The sequence below is a fragment of the Grampus griseus genome (genome assembly GCF_964374135.1).
Source record: "Grampus griseus genome assembly, chromosome: 4".
NCBI classification, from domain to species: domain Eukaryota; kingdom Metazoa; phylum Chordata; class Mammalia; order Artiodactyla; family Delphinidae; genus Grampus; species Grampus griseus.
This window is the reverse complement of record NC_138997.1, coordinates 19,920,971-19,934,617: the sequence shown is the minus strand read 5'-3', so window position 1 is coordinate 19,934,617 and position 13,647 is coordinate 19,920,971. Positions and strand designations below refer to the sequence as shown.

General features: G+C 57.8%; 1 protein-coding gene across 1 annotated transcript in view; it reads right to left on the bottom strand.

Moving 5' to 3' along the window:
• Window positions 1-3,602: 3,602 nt before the first annotated feature.
• Window positions 3,603-13,647, bottom strand: part of WFS1 (wolframin ER transmembrane glycoprotein) — a 28,116-nt gene continuing 18,071 nt past the window's right edge. Inside the window, exons 5-8 of the mRNA XM_082653278.1 lie at window positions 13,384-13,554; window positions 11,883-11,963; window positions 10,875-11,020; window positions 3,603-6,208 (exon numbers count right to left, since the gene is read on the bottom strand). Of these exons, the coding sequence (XP_082509404.1) occupies window positions 4,400-6,208; window positions 10,875-11,020; window positions 11,883-11,963; window positions 13,384-13,554 (2,207 nt within the window). The 3' untranslated portion in view covers window positions 3,603-4,399. The remainder of the gene's footprint in view (window positions 6,209-10,874; window positions 11,021-11,882; window positions 11,964-13,383; window positions 13,555-13,647) is intronic.

The window sequence follows — 13,647 nt, the reverse complement described above, 5'->3', positions numbered from 1 at the left end:
GCTATCAAAATGGGGCAAACCCCACATCCTCCCAGAAGCCTTCCGGACCCCGTCTCCCTCCCCAGGCTGAAGTTCTGCCTTCTCTGGGCCCCCATAGCACTTCCTGTGTCTGAAGGCAGAAGGGCACTTCTGACTCTGCACTGGGGCCCACACACATCTGACTTGTGTGATTTCCCTGAGGGTGGAAACTGGGTTTGATTCCAACCGTGCAATTACAGCATCTGCTCAGCACCACAGTGCAATAAATATTTGTTCGAGGGCGGCAATGAACGGAATCAAAGCTCATTAGTTAAGTTAAATAAGGAACGTTTTCGATGCTAAGTCATACGTATTAGCCAACCTTATCTGACGCGTAGTCATGAGGAATTAAAGCTGTGAAGCAGGCAGAAAGGCAGGACTGTGAGTCCCGGCGGGTGTGGTGGTTGGGAGGTGGGTGCAGACAGAGCATCATCTGACACCAGTCCCCCTGTGGATTAAGCCACTCCAATAAGTTCCGTTCAGCTAAACATGGTTATTTTCACAAAGGTTAAACTTTTTAAAAGCTAGAAGGGACATTCGTTTGGTGAGGGCCTCCATAAAGGTTCTTAATTGGTTCTAAAGTTCCATGAATGCTTGACTTCATTTAAAACATTCACAAGTGTACTGAGATTTACTAGTGCCTGACACTGTTGTGACCACCCTGCGATAAAATTAACTAGTTTAATCCTAAAAACAACTGATGAGGCAGGCCCTGTTACATCCCCAATTTACAGAAAAGGCACCGGAGGCCTGGAAAGTGTGAATCTGCCCGAGGTCACACAGCTGGGATGAGGGGTTCAAACCAGCCAGGTGGCTTCCTGTTCTCATCTGCTGCATAGGTTACACCTGAACTTACAAATAACACTGTTTTTGCATGGAGTTCTGTACACTTGTTTTTGTTTATTTGTTTGTTTGGGTGTAGAAAAGAATTTCTTTATTGCCTTGCCAGGAAAAGGGGGACACAGCGGGCTCCTGCCCTCAAAAACTGTGTGTCCCAACCCAAGGCTTTGGTGAGGAGTTTTATAGCAGCGGCTCAAGGGTGGGTTGCTGATTATTATCAGGGTGCGTGCAGGCCCTGCGCTCCTTTAATCTGGCCTCAGGTAGTTTCCTGATGAGCTTCTCTGGTTCTTGAGGTTGTCAAACCGTGACCTTCTCTGGAATGAAGAACGCTTCATCAAGTACTTAACATCTTCCATTTGTTGGGGATTTTAGTTTTGTAGAAGAGCTCAAAGATATTGTTATGTGTATCCTTTGAGGCAGAACCAGGACCTGCCCCAAGGCTGCACTATTGTTTTTTGACTGCTCCTCCCTTGTCTCTGCATCACCTCCTTTCCCTGGTCAACAGCTGTTTGAACCTGCCCTTTGGAACTTAGGGAAGGTCATGGAGGCTGAAACCTATTTCCTACAAACAAGAAACAGGGGACACAAAAAGGCTTCTGTGGCTAGGAGCCCCACAAGGTCCTCCTTGGCTTCAAGAGGAAACCAGGAAAAAGGCCACATTGCTGCTAACGAAGTCCTAAGGAAAGGTGTTCCTTCCCAAATGGGTTTGGATGAGGCACTGGTTTTTATGAGGAAGTTACATCAGACCATCAATAAACTCTTGTAAGATTCTTCCATCCAAAGTCGCTCTTTTCTTTATTCGTGTTTATACCAATTATCTGTTCCTTGAGAATGTGAAAGAAGTTTCTGGTCAAACTTTCTTTTGAGACTGATGGGGGTGTGTTCGGGCCAAGTTGCTCCAAGACGTGCCACTCTGGCATGTGGATTATTTAGAGCTGAAAGGAAGCAGGACCCGAAAGACTCAGCAAGGACCTTTGAACTTCACCCTTACTGCCTAAAATATTTAAGATAGAAAGCCTGTTCCAGGAAGGAGTTATCACCGTAGATAACTGTAGTAAAGTACTGAACGAAGTGCGGTAAACAGGGAGGAACCTAGCAAGGCCCATCTGATCAAATACATTTGGCTTTTTTTTTTAATTTTTTTTTTAAATTTTTTTTTGGCTGCGTTGGGTCTTGGTTGCTGCATGCGGGCTTCCTCTAGTTGCGGAGCATGGGCTCTAGGCACGCGGGCTTCAGTAGTTGTGGCACGTGGGCTCAGTAGTTGTGGCCCATGGGCTCTAGAGCGCAGGCTCAGTAGTTGTGGTGCATGGGCTTAGTTGCTCCGCGGCATGTGGGATCTTCCCGGACCAGGGCTCGAACCCGTGTCCCCTGCCTTGGCAGGCGGATTCTTGACCACTGCACCACCACGGAAGTCCCACACTTGGTTTTTTAAACAGCGTTTCATTGCTAAGTAGTTTTGCAAACCACTGACCTAACCCAGACTTACATTTTATAGATCAGGACACTGGGACCTAGGGACAGGGGCTGAATGGCGGATGCAGGGCAATCCCCGTGAGACCACACCACCCCCTGATCCAAGGAGGCGCTCTGCTCGGGAGCTGAGTAACAGCGTGACCCAGAGGACAGGGCACCAGCAGATCGCGGTCTAATACTGGAACCGTTTTCTGTGGATCAGGGCTGTCACGGCACCTGCCCCCTGCCCAGTGAGGATGATATGAGGTCATCTGCATTCACTCAGAAAGCCAGGCAGCTTCCTCGCCCTCCAGACAATCAGTGGGGAGTCTGGGAGGCAGAGCTGAACTGTGAACTCACTTCATGGCCTCACAAACCTCCGGATCAGAGAGGGGAGTGGGGCTGACATTTAACCTCATCTCATTACCTGGGAAGAAACCCAGAGGCACAAAGGGATGCCACCCTCCTGAGCACTTCCCAACATGGGATTTCAGGCAGACCAGACCAGGCAGGAAGACAAAACAGAAAGAGTCAGCAATGCAGGGATGCCGCTGCCACCCACCAAGGTGAGATGCGTCTTCAAAACGGAGGTGGCCACACCCTGAGTCAACTCCAAACCACAGAAGGATGTGTGAACAACTCCAGGTTTCCTGACCACAGCAAAGAACTGGACATGCAGCTCACTGGGTGGGGGGCACTGCCCACCGGGGGGCAGGAGGGGACCAGGCTGTCCTCAACCTCAGGGAAGAAACCAAAGGCCGGAGGGACCCAGACAGACATGTCCCCCTGCCCAAGGGGCCCAGACAGGCATGCACCCGTGCCCAGGGTGCTAAGTTTGCTGAGGGACCCCAAGCTGCTCTAGCCACCCCTAGATGGCTCAAGTTCTGATGATAATTCTATGGAATTATCATTGTTCATCACTGAATACAGGATACGGTTTCACAAGCAACACACTGCTGAACAACACAGCTACTGAACCACGAATAACCACGTATGTGCCCTTTCAGCGGTGATTTCAGTTTCACAAATAATCATGACCATGAGCATTTCACACCTAGTAAGACCCGGGCAGACAGCTGGGTGATGGCGCAAACACTGCAGGGGCCCCTGGCCTAGTAGTGTCGGGGTCGCTCACTGAGAATCGGTTCTGCTCTTTGTAACCCCAGCTGCACTTGTATGTAACTCAGTACAAGGGTAGACACCTGTTGATTCTCTTACACGTACAAAAAACAGGCTTCTTTTAAAGAAAGAAAAGGACAGTGGATTTCATCAAAGGTTTTTATTTCGGCTGCTTTAGGACCCTGACTTTCTGCTTTCTGGTTCTGAACACGGCCTAGCGTTTCTGAGCACCGGGAGGGGACGCCCCGGGTTCCTTCTATTTCCTAGTCCCGGTGGATTCAGGCGAGACCCTCGCAAACTCACCCATTACCCACCAGACAGGAGAGCTGCGAGGCGGGCAGGCTGCAGGATGCAGAGCTCGGGGCTTCTGACCATGCGGCCTCCGATCTCAGAATCAGGCAGGGCCTTGGTCATATGACAGAGCGGCTCTGCAGGCCCCCAGGATCTGCAAACAGCTGTCAAGGCTTAGCAGTGACCAAATAAATAAGAAAAGCTATCGTTGAGTTTACAGAGCAGCACTATTGGTTCTTTAAATAACAAACCCAAACAGAAGTAAATGAGGGGCCGGGGCATGCGTGGAGGTGGTAGGGGAGGGAGGGCAGCGTCTGTAAAGTGTTTTTCGGGCACAGGAATCCTGGTCTAGCCTGGCACACCAGCTGCGCACGGAGAGGTCGGGACTGCGGGTCGAGGCTGTGCATGCCATTTCCAACCACACTGGGCAGTCAAAGTGGACAGAGCTAAAGGAGTCAGCCCGTTCACAGAGGTGTGAGCAGACTACACGTGACAAGTGGTCTCCAAAGCCCTGTGTTTGCGCATGCGTGCGGACACACACACACACACACACACACACACACATACACACACACACACACACACACACAGTGGTTAGTGTTGCGCTGTTCAGCCGGGAGGCCGTGGGGGGAGGTCCTGGCAGCCACATGCACCGACACTCCTGCAACAGGACGCATCCTCAGGCCACCGACAGGAAGGGGAAGAAGAAGAAGTTGAAGGCGAACTTCACGGCGCCGTGCACAGTGCTGCGCCAGTCCCGCTCGACCTTCACCTGCCGCCTGGCTGGTGAGAGCTGCGCCATGCAGTTGAGGCAGCTGATGGCCTTGAGCTCGAAGACGGGCCACTTGCTGCCCAGGCGGCCCTCGAGGACGGTGCTGAACTCGATGACACTGCCCTGGCGCAGGTGGAGCAGCACGTCCTTGAACTCGCTGCTGGCCCGCAGCACGATGTCCTTGGTGATGTCGTCCTCCTCGGGGCCGCGGGTGCCGTTGGCGCCACTGTAGGGCATGCCCACGGTGATCTCGAACTTGTGCCGGTCGAACTTCTTGATGTGGCAGGGGTGCTTGGCCAGGAGCTTGAGGCGGCAGAGCTCCTCCTCGGCCGTGGAGACGTTGCCCGAGCTGCAGGACGGGTAGGCCTCACCGTAGAGGCAGCGCACCCAGTCGCCGATGAAGAGCGGGAGCATGTTGATGGCCGACTCGGCGCTGTTGTCGATCTCCGTCACGCGGACATACTTGAAGCGGCCGGTCCACGTGACCCTGTGGCCCTCCAGGTGGCTGCAGAGGATCTGGGTGCGGGCCATGTTGGTCTCCTTCCAGGCCCTCGGCCCGCACAGGAAGCCGTACTGCTGCCAGGTCAGCGTGGAGTTGTAGACCTTCATGCCCTCCGAGCGGTACACGTAGAACCAGCAGAAGAGCACGATGGCCGTGAGCCACACCAGGATCAGCTTGACGATGGAGCTCCGTGTCAGGGACTTGACCATCTCCACCATGGAGAAGTTGGCCCTGGTCCACCAACGGACCAGCAGGGGGATGCTGCAGACCACCATGGTGACCACAACCTTGGTGAGCTCCAGGGACAAGAACCAGTGGGCCAACCGCACTGCAGCCATCAGCGCCAGGCCGGCCACCAGGATGGGGAGAGCGAAGAGGAAGAGGAAGTAGCCGATGGACGCACGCACCAGCCCCAGGCCGGTGGACTCAAGCAGGATGACCACGGAGAGCTCGCACCACATGAAGCAGACCAGGTAGGGGACCAGGTAGCAGTAGGCGCCCTTGAAGTTTCTCAGCTGGGCCATGCGGAAGAAGAGGTACAGCAGGTACACATAGAGCAGGCAGGGGATGCTGACGTTCAGGACGACGAAGTGGCCGACGGGCACCGTGAAGAAGGTCTGGCCCAGGAGCTTCAGGTAGCGCCAGTCGACGGGCACGGTGGGCAGAAGGGAGAGCAGGCCGGCCGCCACCTCGGTCACCAGGGCCCTCCTGGTGTAGGGCTCGGCCGAGGTGCTCAGGCTCATGTAGCTAGTGACCGTGAAGAAGACGGACACGACGGCCAGCTCCGAGCAGGGGATGCAGTCCTTGCTGGCGATGGGGAAGGAGAAGATGACGAAGAAGACAGACAGCAGGAAGTGGACGTAGGGCTCCAGGTGGTTCCAGCCGAAGTTCCCCTCGGCCTGCTCCACGTCCAGGTTGGGCTCGAATCGCAAGAGCAGGCTGGTGAGGGCACGGAAGCTCTCCCAGGCCTTGCTGTCCTGGAAAACCTTGAGGGTGCAGATGACCATGGAGATGAAGGACAGGTAGAAGACCACCAGGGGCACGAAGAAGGCGAAGAAGTCGATGGTGAGGTTGCTGACGATGAAGAAGAAGACCAGGGCGTTGATGTGGTGGGTAGGCACGAGGGTGGACAGCCAGTGCAGGCCCGCCCGGGACGCCACATCAATCAGGTACTCTTTCAGCTCCATGATGACGTGCAGCGGGTATCTGACCACCTGGGAGGAGGGGTGCAGACAAAGGAGGGGCACTGGAACGTGGCCGGGGTGGGAGCCCCACTCTCTGCCGTGTCGCTGCTCTCTGTCACTCACCCGCACTGCCCCCGGCTCTGGGCAAAGCGAACTCACCCGTCATTTCAACCACGGCCAGGCCCTTGGTCCGCACGGTCCCTCCACCTGTAACACCCTCTGCAGGTGGTGATGCTCCAGGTGGTCTCACGAACCTTCCCTCGATCCCGCCCAATCCTGCAGGGCCTGGCCCCTCCCTCCCGCCCACCCCTGACTCCCAACCCTCCACCAGGGTCTCCAGACTTATGAGGGCTGGTCTTCGCTGCGAGACCTGGGGCGCCTGGCAGAGCCCACCTGGCCCCCTCTTCCCTCCCCACGGGCCTCACACTTGCAAAGATGACAGAGCACCGGGCTGCTTGCATCTCAGCCACCCCTGTGGAGGGGACGTCACCAAGCCTCAGCGGCTCACCCATCCACCAAGGGGGAGAGGAACCACTGCTTTACCGGCCTACGCTGGGCTCTGACCGACCCAGGAGCGGAGCAGGGACTCCGGGAAGGAGAGTTCGGCAGCCATGTGAATGGAAAGGGTTCAGCTGCGATGGGGCGGATGCGACGTCTTCACTGTGACAGGAGGCCCGACACCAGCCGCCTGCACCCCCCACCCCTGCACACCGACTGCTAGAACAGACGCACAACCCTCACAGCCACGTTCAAGGGCAGCACCGCGCCCTGCCTTGGGTCCCACTCCCCCGGGCTGTGCTCACTGCAAAGAGCATCAGAAACCCTCGGCCTTTTCCGCAACAGAAGACGAATGAGGGGCTGTGAGGGAAGCGAGGGCGATTCTGCCACCCAGGGTGGCCCCCATACCTGCCTGGTTCTCTGTACAGAATCCCGGAGGCCTCCAGCCCCACCACGGTTCCGGGGAGACGGGAGGGAAGCCGAAGGGGGTGAATAAAGAAAGTAGCTGTGGGCAGTGCCGGTGCTCACTCGGTCCTCCTCAAGGAGGACTGCACCAGGGGCTGGGTCCTCGCGGAGGTCACCCACGCCTGGGGGCAGCAAAGCCCAGCTGTGCCCAGAGCCCGTCCGAGGGGCTACATGACAGAAGCCCTGTCAGCGCCCGGGTGAGGTGGGCAGCACAGCCTCCACCCACACCCTGGGGACAGACTCGCTCTGCCCCACCCACCAGAGGGCCGAGGAGGGGCAGGGATCCTGGGTGTGTACAACTGAGTGACAATACTGGGGTGCGGCCGTCATCTGCCCAAGAGCTGCGGCTGGCAGGCAACTCAGGATGACCAGGACGCCCGGGAGCAGCCAGGAGAGTGAGTCCTCCAGATGAGAGTGACCCGGGCTCACAGCGGAAACAGGAGTGTGTAAGACTGTGTCTACAGACACACACGCGCGTGCACGCAGAGCTGCATTCCTCCCGACGTGTTTGTGACGGTCCACTTACTCTCTGTTTTAGAATGGGCAAGAAAATGAACAAACCAGTAAACCAACTAAGGGCCCCCCCAGCTCACTGGGGCCAGCTTCCCAGAAGCAGACACAGCACCCACCCCATCTGGAGGTGGCACTAGGGGACGTCGGACGCCATAATCCTTGGTGTGGATTTCTGACACTTGCCAGACAGCAAACCAGTGTCTCCAAGAATAACCTGCTCCGGCTTCCTCTGGGAGGGGCCCCTTCGGCCCAAAGCCACACCCACCAGCTGAAACGCAACAGCACGCAACAGCGATGGAAAGAGCAATGGAAAGAACCCGTGAGTGCGTCAGCGGCGGCCTCTCGGCTCATCCCTGTGGACGGGGCGTTTCTAACCAGACAGATGAGAGGCCCCCCAGGGCGGCTGTTCCCACAGCCGTTCTCTCTCTGCACAACCAGCACTGGACAGCTTTGGGGGAGCTAGCCTGGAGGTACCCAAGCAGCTGGGACCTTAAAACTAATCTGAAATCCTATCCTAATGCTCAAAACCATTCACACTATTTTTTTTTTTTTTTTTTTTTGCCCATGAGGCCACACAATCACATGGTTGAGAGGACCTTTAAAAGACACAAAGCTTCTAGAACCTGATGTCCAATGGTGCCAGCCTCTGCCCGCACGGCGAGGCACCTGGGCCACCATGACCAGTTCTCTCCTTTTAAGGTCCCAATTCTGTCCCTTGTAGCTTCTACCCAAGCCCTACTTCTTGGGGCCCCACCAAATTGTGAGACTAGAAACCTCTTCTGTAGAGAAAGCCCAAACAAATTAAAATGAACTTTTCTTTGAGCAGGAGAGAAATTTTTAAAAATAAGTAGGGGGACTTCCCTGGTGGTCCAGTGGTTAGGACTCTGCGCTTCCGCTATTAGGGGCACAGGTTCGATCCCTGGTCGGGGAACTAAGATCCTGCATGTCGCACAGCGCGGCCAAAAAAAAAAAAAAAATGAGTAGGGAGTCAGTTCACGAAAGGACAGGACAGGGCAACCTGGCCAGGGCTGTGGTCACCAGTCGCTCGGCTAATGTGAGAAACCGAGCAAACAGCCTTTTACAACAGGGGAAGCCGACCAAGGAACCCACCGCTCACTCAGCAGGTCAACTAGACTCTGCTCGGACCTGAGTGAATGTTCATGTGCTGGATTCTCAATCATTTAATACAAAAACATTATGCCTTTAAAATATTCCTGAATTCATCTTTACGAAGGTTTCATCTGTCACCAAAGGCTTGAGAAGAGGCAGCTCGGAGCCTGGAACATCCCTGGGGGTCACGTCAGCTCGCAGAGAGGCATCTGTCACTTCCCACTGGGGTGCTGAGGGCTCCCCGGGCCCGCGTCCTTTCTGTCCTCCAGGGGACTAATAAAGGCTGGGACAGCTTTTAGTTCCAGGAGACACCGCTATGATTCATTCTCTCTTTTTCCAAAGGCTTTTAATGAGACAAAGTGTAAAAGAATCAAAGTGCTCTGACAACTTCAAAAACTGAAAAAAAAAAAAAAAAAGGAATACTTCAAATCTTTTTCCCAAAAAGGACTTTCAGATATCTTACAGCACTGAGCTTGTTACCCGTAAGGAGGGTAACATAACTTGCTGTCCAAACCAGGATGCTTTTGAAAGCAGGCATTATTAGTAATTATGCCAGAACAATGCAAACTACGGTGTCCAGGCCAGGACCACCTGGCCCATGGGTCTTCTCCCACTACCCTTTCACCTTTGACCCTCACTGGCATTTGGGGAGCACCTCCTCTTTGCAAAGAACCACAGCAAATGCTCCACCTTCCCTCGCTCGCTTTAATAAGAAAACTAATGTCATTTGTGAACACGCTTAGCCCAGGCCTGCTTCCGAGTGGGCCTTCAATAAAAGCCATGGCCTCCCTGGTTGGCTTCCTGGGCCATCCTGACCCCACGTCTCAGAACCTTCACCCTGGACACCCTACCTGCCCTCAGGGACTCTCACTCAGCTTGCTGGTCCTGAGCGTGGCCTTCACACCCACCTCTCTGGGCTGCAGCATCTCTGTGGAACTTGCTTCCAAGTCGGCCTCTCCACCCACCGAGGGCAGCTTTCTGAGCCTCCACCTCCAGGCCCCAGCACGGTGCTTACACTGCACTGCGTCTGGGAGGGTGACACGTCAGCACACGTCCTGTCACCAGCCCTGACCCTGCTCGCACACACACAGCCCACTCTCCCACGCTGACGGCAGCTCACACATGTTCCCAGGCAGCTGGGGATGCACAGAACCCGACGGATTCTTGTGTGACTAACGCCAGGACCTCTGTGACGCTTGGTCTGCTCAGAGGCCCTTGTGCTGGCCGGGGCCCTCCTGGCCAGTCGTGGTGATGGACCTGTCTGGGGCCAGATAGCCAGACTTCTGTAAATCCTGGTGTTCTCGGCAATGTGAGATACAGACACAACTAATTCAAGCCCGTGAGCTGAACTGGGGGAAATCTGGTGAAGGGCGGTGTGGCCGCACTGTACATCTGCACCCTTAGTCACAACCACGTGACCAGGAAGACAAAAGCTGTGACACCAGGGCCACACGAGCAGCCACTCCTGGCTGTCACGCTAAGCCTCCCTCGCTCCCTGACGCCACTGCTGCTTGCTGGCCAACGGTGTAAGCGCACGCTCCCCCCTTCAGGTCGGCCCTCGGTCACCTCCCTGCCACTCTCTCCACACCACACCTGGCTTGCTCCCCGAGCCCCTGCAGATCCAGATAAACAGGCACCACTGCAGGGGCCTCCTGGCCGCCTGAACACAGCACTTTGCTTTAGGGAAAAGGCATCTTCGAGGAACTGACCTCCACTCTGTGCCATAAACGGATAATTTTTCAAAATGACAAAGTCTAAGTGAAAGGTGGCCTCCAGGGCACGGCATCCTGTCCCCCGATGGCGTTTGGCAGGGAAAGATGAGAAGGTGCCTCAGCTTGTCCATCACCCACTGAACCTGCCCGCCCCCGACAGTGCCCTTGGTTTCAGAGCCTGAGCACACGTGAAAGGCCTCCCTTCACAAGGACACGTCCTTACGCAGTTACGGTGACGTCCCTGCAGGACGAGCCTCCGCAGGGACAAGCTACACAGTCCCTGAGGCCCCTGTGTTGGGCGAGGCCCCCCACCTACAGCTCCCCGGGGAGCGCTGGGGGGCGCAGGGCGGCGCAGCCCGGGCCGAGAGCCCTCCACGGGTGCCTCCAGCCACGCTTACCTTCAGGCGCAGGGGCAGGTCCTCGGGGCTCTTGCCTGCCAGCTCGTCATCGTCGTCATCCTGCAGGAACAGGTCGGCGGGAATGACGCCCTTGGCGTACTTCTTGGTGATCTCCACGAAGTCGTCCACTGCTATGTAGCTCTTGGCTAAAGCACAGAAGAGAACACATGGGGTCTGCGAGACTGCAAGCACTGTCACCCCGCGTGGCCAGGCGAGCAGGGGCACGCTGGCTGGGCCAGGCAAACCCCTCCCTGGGCCCGGACGACGGGAGGAGAGACGCCGACAGGCCTGCCGATGGCCTCCTCGCCTTGGTGATGTGCTGTCCCTCCCCCGAAGCGGCCCCCTCCCTAGCTCTTCAAGCCTAGGGGCTGCCTGAGCCCAGCTCCAACGCTGACTCCTCAGCCACCGTCACCGCCAGGGCCCCTGTGACCCTTGCCCTCCCTTGGCCCTGGCTGCTCACAGCACTGACGCCCTGCGGCTCAGCCCCCTCCTAACCCCGCCAGTCAACGCGTATCCTCTGAGGACCTACTGTGTGCCGGGCCTACTGTGTGCCTGGCACACCTTCACTACCTCCACCCGCCATGTTCTGCCCTCTATCCCCCACCTCCCCACAGCCCATGCTGGGTGCCCCCAGGCCTCTGCCTGTGATGTCTGCTTGGCCTGGAGCACCCCCCGGTGCCCTCCGAGGGCTAGCTGCCTCCTCACCCTCACTGGCTCGGGCACCCGGCGTGCTCGCAGCCCCCGGCAGCTCTTTGTCCTGCAGGGACTGTCATGCTGCCCTCGCTGTCCCTCCAGAGTGCATGCTCCCAGTGGGCAGGGTCCAGATCCCAGAGCCCAGAACACTGACACCCAATCAACAGCCCCAGAGGGACTGAAAATCCATCACGCCTCCAAGACCCTGGAGGCCAGGCCTGGACTGGCAGGAGGGAGCAGACACGGCGCTCGGGGCGGTGGGAGAGACAGCACGGCAAGGGGTGTCGCAAGCGCAGGACCGGCGGCCGTACTCACATTCGCTGCTGACCAAGCGCTCTAGCACCCGCCTCTGCTTCTGCAGCGACTTGGGGACGGGGCCAGGCTGCACCCCTCCATCTGCAGGGGACAGAGCGGATTGAGAATCGGGGCAGGTTGACCGCCCCATTCCCTGCAGCCCCCCGGGAACCTGCCAGTGTGCCCCGGGGACTGCAGGGCCTGGTGCCTCCACGCAGCCCCGGAGGGCAGTGCAAGGGCCACCCCTCAGGACTGTCACCTCTCAGCTTCCGCCCCAAGGGTGACTCAGGCCCCACAGGGCACAGCCCATCCCCTGTACAGGCGCGGCCTTGGCACTGGACACACCATACCCTCCGGTCAGCCTAGCCTGTCCCCATACACCTTTGCTGCTAGCGTCGTCACTTGGCGTGATGCTCCCCTGGAGGAGAAAGCGCCGCCCCTACCGCCACACCCCCAACCTGGCAGGCATTCACCCAGCTCTCCCGCGCCAGGCTCCGAGGTGCACCTCTGCAGGGGCGGGGCGGGCAGGAGTTGGACCAGAGCGCAGACAGTGACAACAGGAGAGGAGGGGCACTGTGACTGAGGGAGGCCACGGGAGCCCCGAGTGGAAGTGGCCAGTGGGGGCGGGGGCAGCACGTGCAGGTGGCGCTGAGGCCTCACAGGGTCTCCGGGCTCCACATGGGGCAAGCACGCCTCTTGGGGGTGCTGCCACCCGGCCACCTCTGCTCGTCCCAGAGGGGCAGGTCAGACAGGAGTCCTGCCCTGAGATCCCCAGAGAAGGGGCAGAGGTGCCCACCCAGCAGTCCTCTCTGACGGGTTGGCAGGTAGCTCCAGCCCCCAGCATCTACCCCTCGGGGCCGGAGAAGGCTGGGCGAAGCCCTGGGCAGAGAGTCATTTTCTGAACAGCGGGAGGCAGGGGCTCCTCGAGGTAATGAAGTCACAAGAGTCAGGTGCCCCCCGCGCCACCAACCCAGGGAAATGGAGAGGCCACACCCAGTCAGGGACACTCATTCTCCTGCCCCATCCGTCCTTCTGGCTGCTGCCCGTGCCCTTTGCGGAAAGTCAAGTTAGAAGGAGATAGGGAGGGCTGCAGAGGCTGGCAATGAGGTCCGCCCTGGACAGACTCTTGGGGGTTCGGGGACCTAGGTCCCTGCCCACACCTCTCACCCTCCCCGCACTCCCTGTCCCTCAGGAAGAGCAGGACACCATTGGAACGACAAGGCCTGTGGCTCTGCCTGTGGGCAGGAGGGGAGGAAACCCCAAGGCGCAGAGCAAATCTAGGTAGAACCAGGGGAAGGGCCTGCTGGGCGCCCAGACCTCGGACTGAGCCAGGGCTCAGGGCACAGCTCAGGGCGGGGACCCCAGAAACAGGAGGATGCCCAGGAAGGACGCTCCCCGGCTTTACAGGACACCTGTGAGGTCCCCACAAGAAGGTCCCTGGAGCCCCCGCTTTGGCTCCCATGCGGAAACACCCAGGACTCCAACACAAAGGCCCAGGAGGCCGCACGGCAAGGCCGCGTACCGTGCTCGTTGACCTGGCCCACGTTCTCCAGCAGCTCCGACACGGCCACCTGCTTCTTCTTCTTGGGGTTGAGCTTCCAGTACATGACGAGGGCCGCCTTGCGCACGGCCCGCTCCAGGTCGGTCTCGGAGGAAAGGTGCCTCACCTCCTGCTCATTCTCGGAGGTGATGCCTGAAAGAGGGGAGGCATCAGAGCCCTCGCCTCACCTGCCCAGAAGCTGTCAGCGACGCCCTGGTCCTGGCCAGCCCGCTTGAGGGGGTTGGG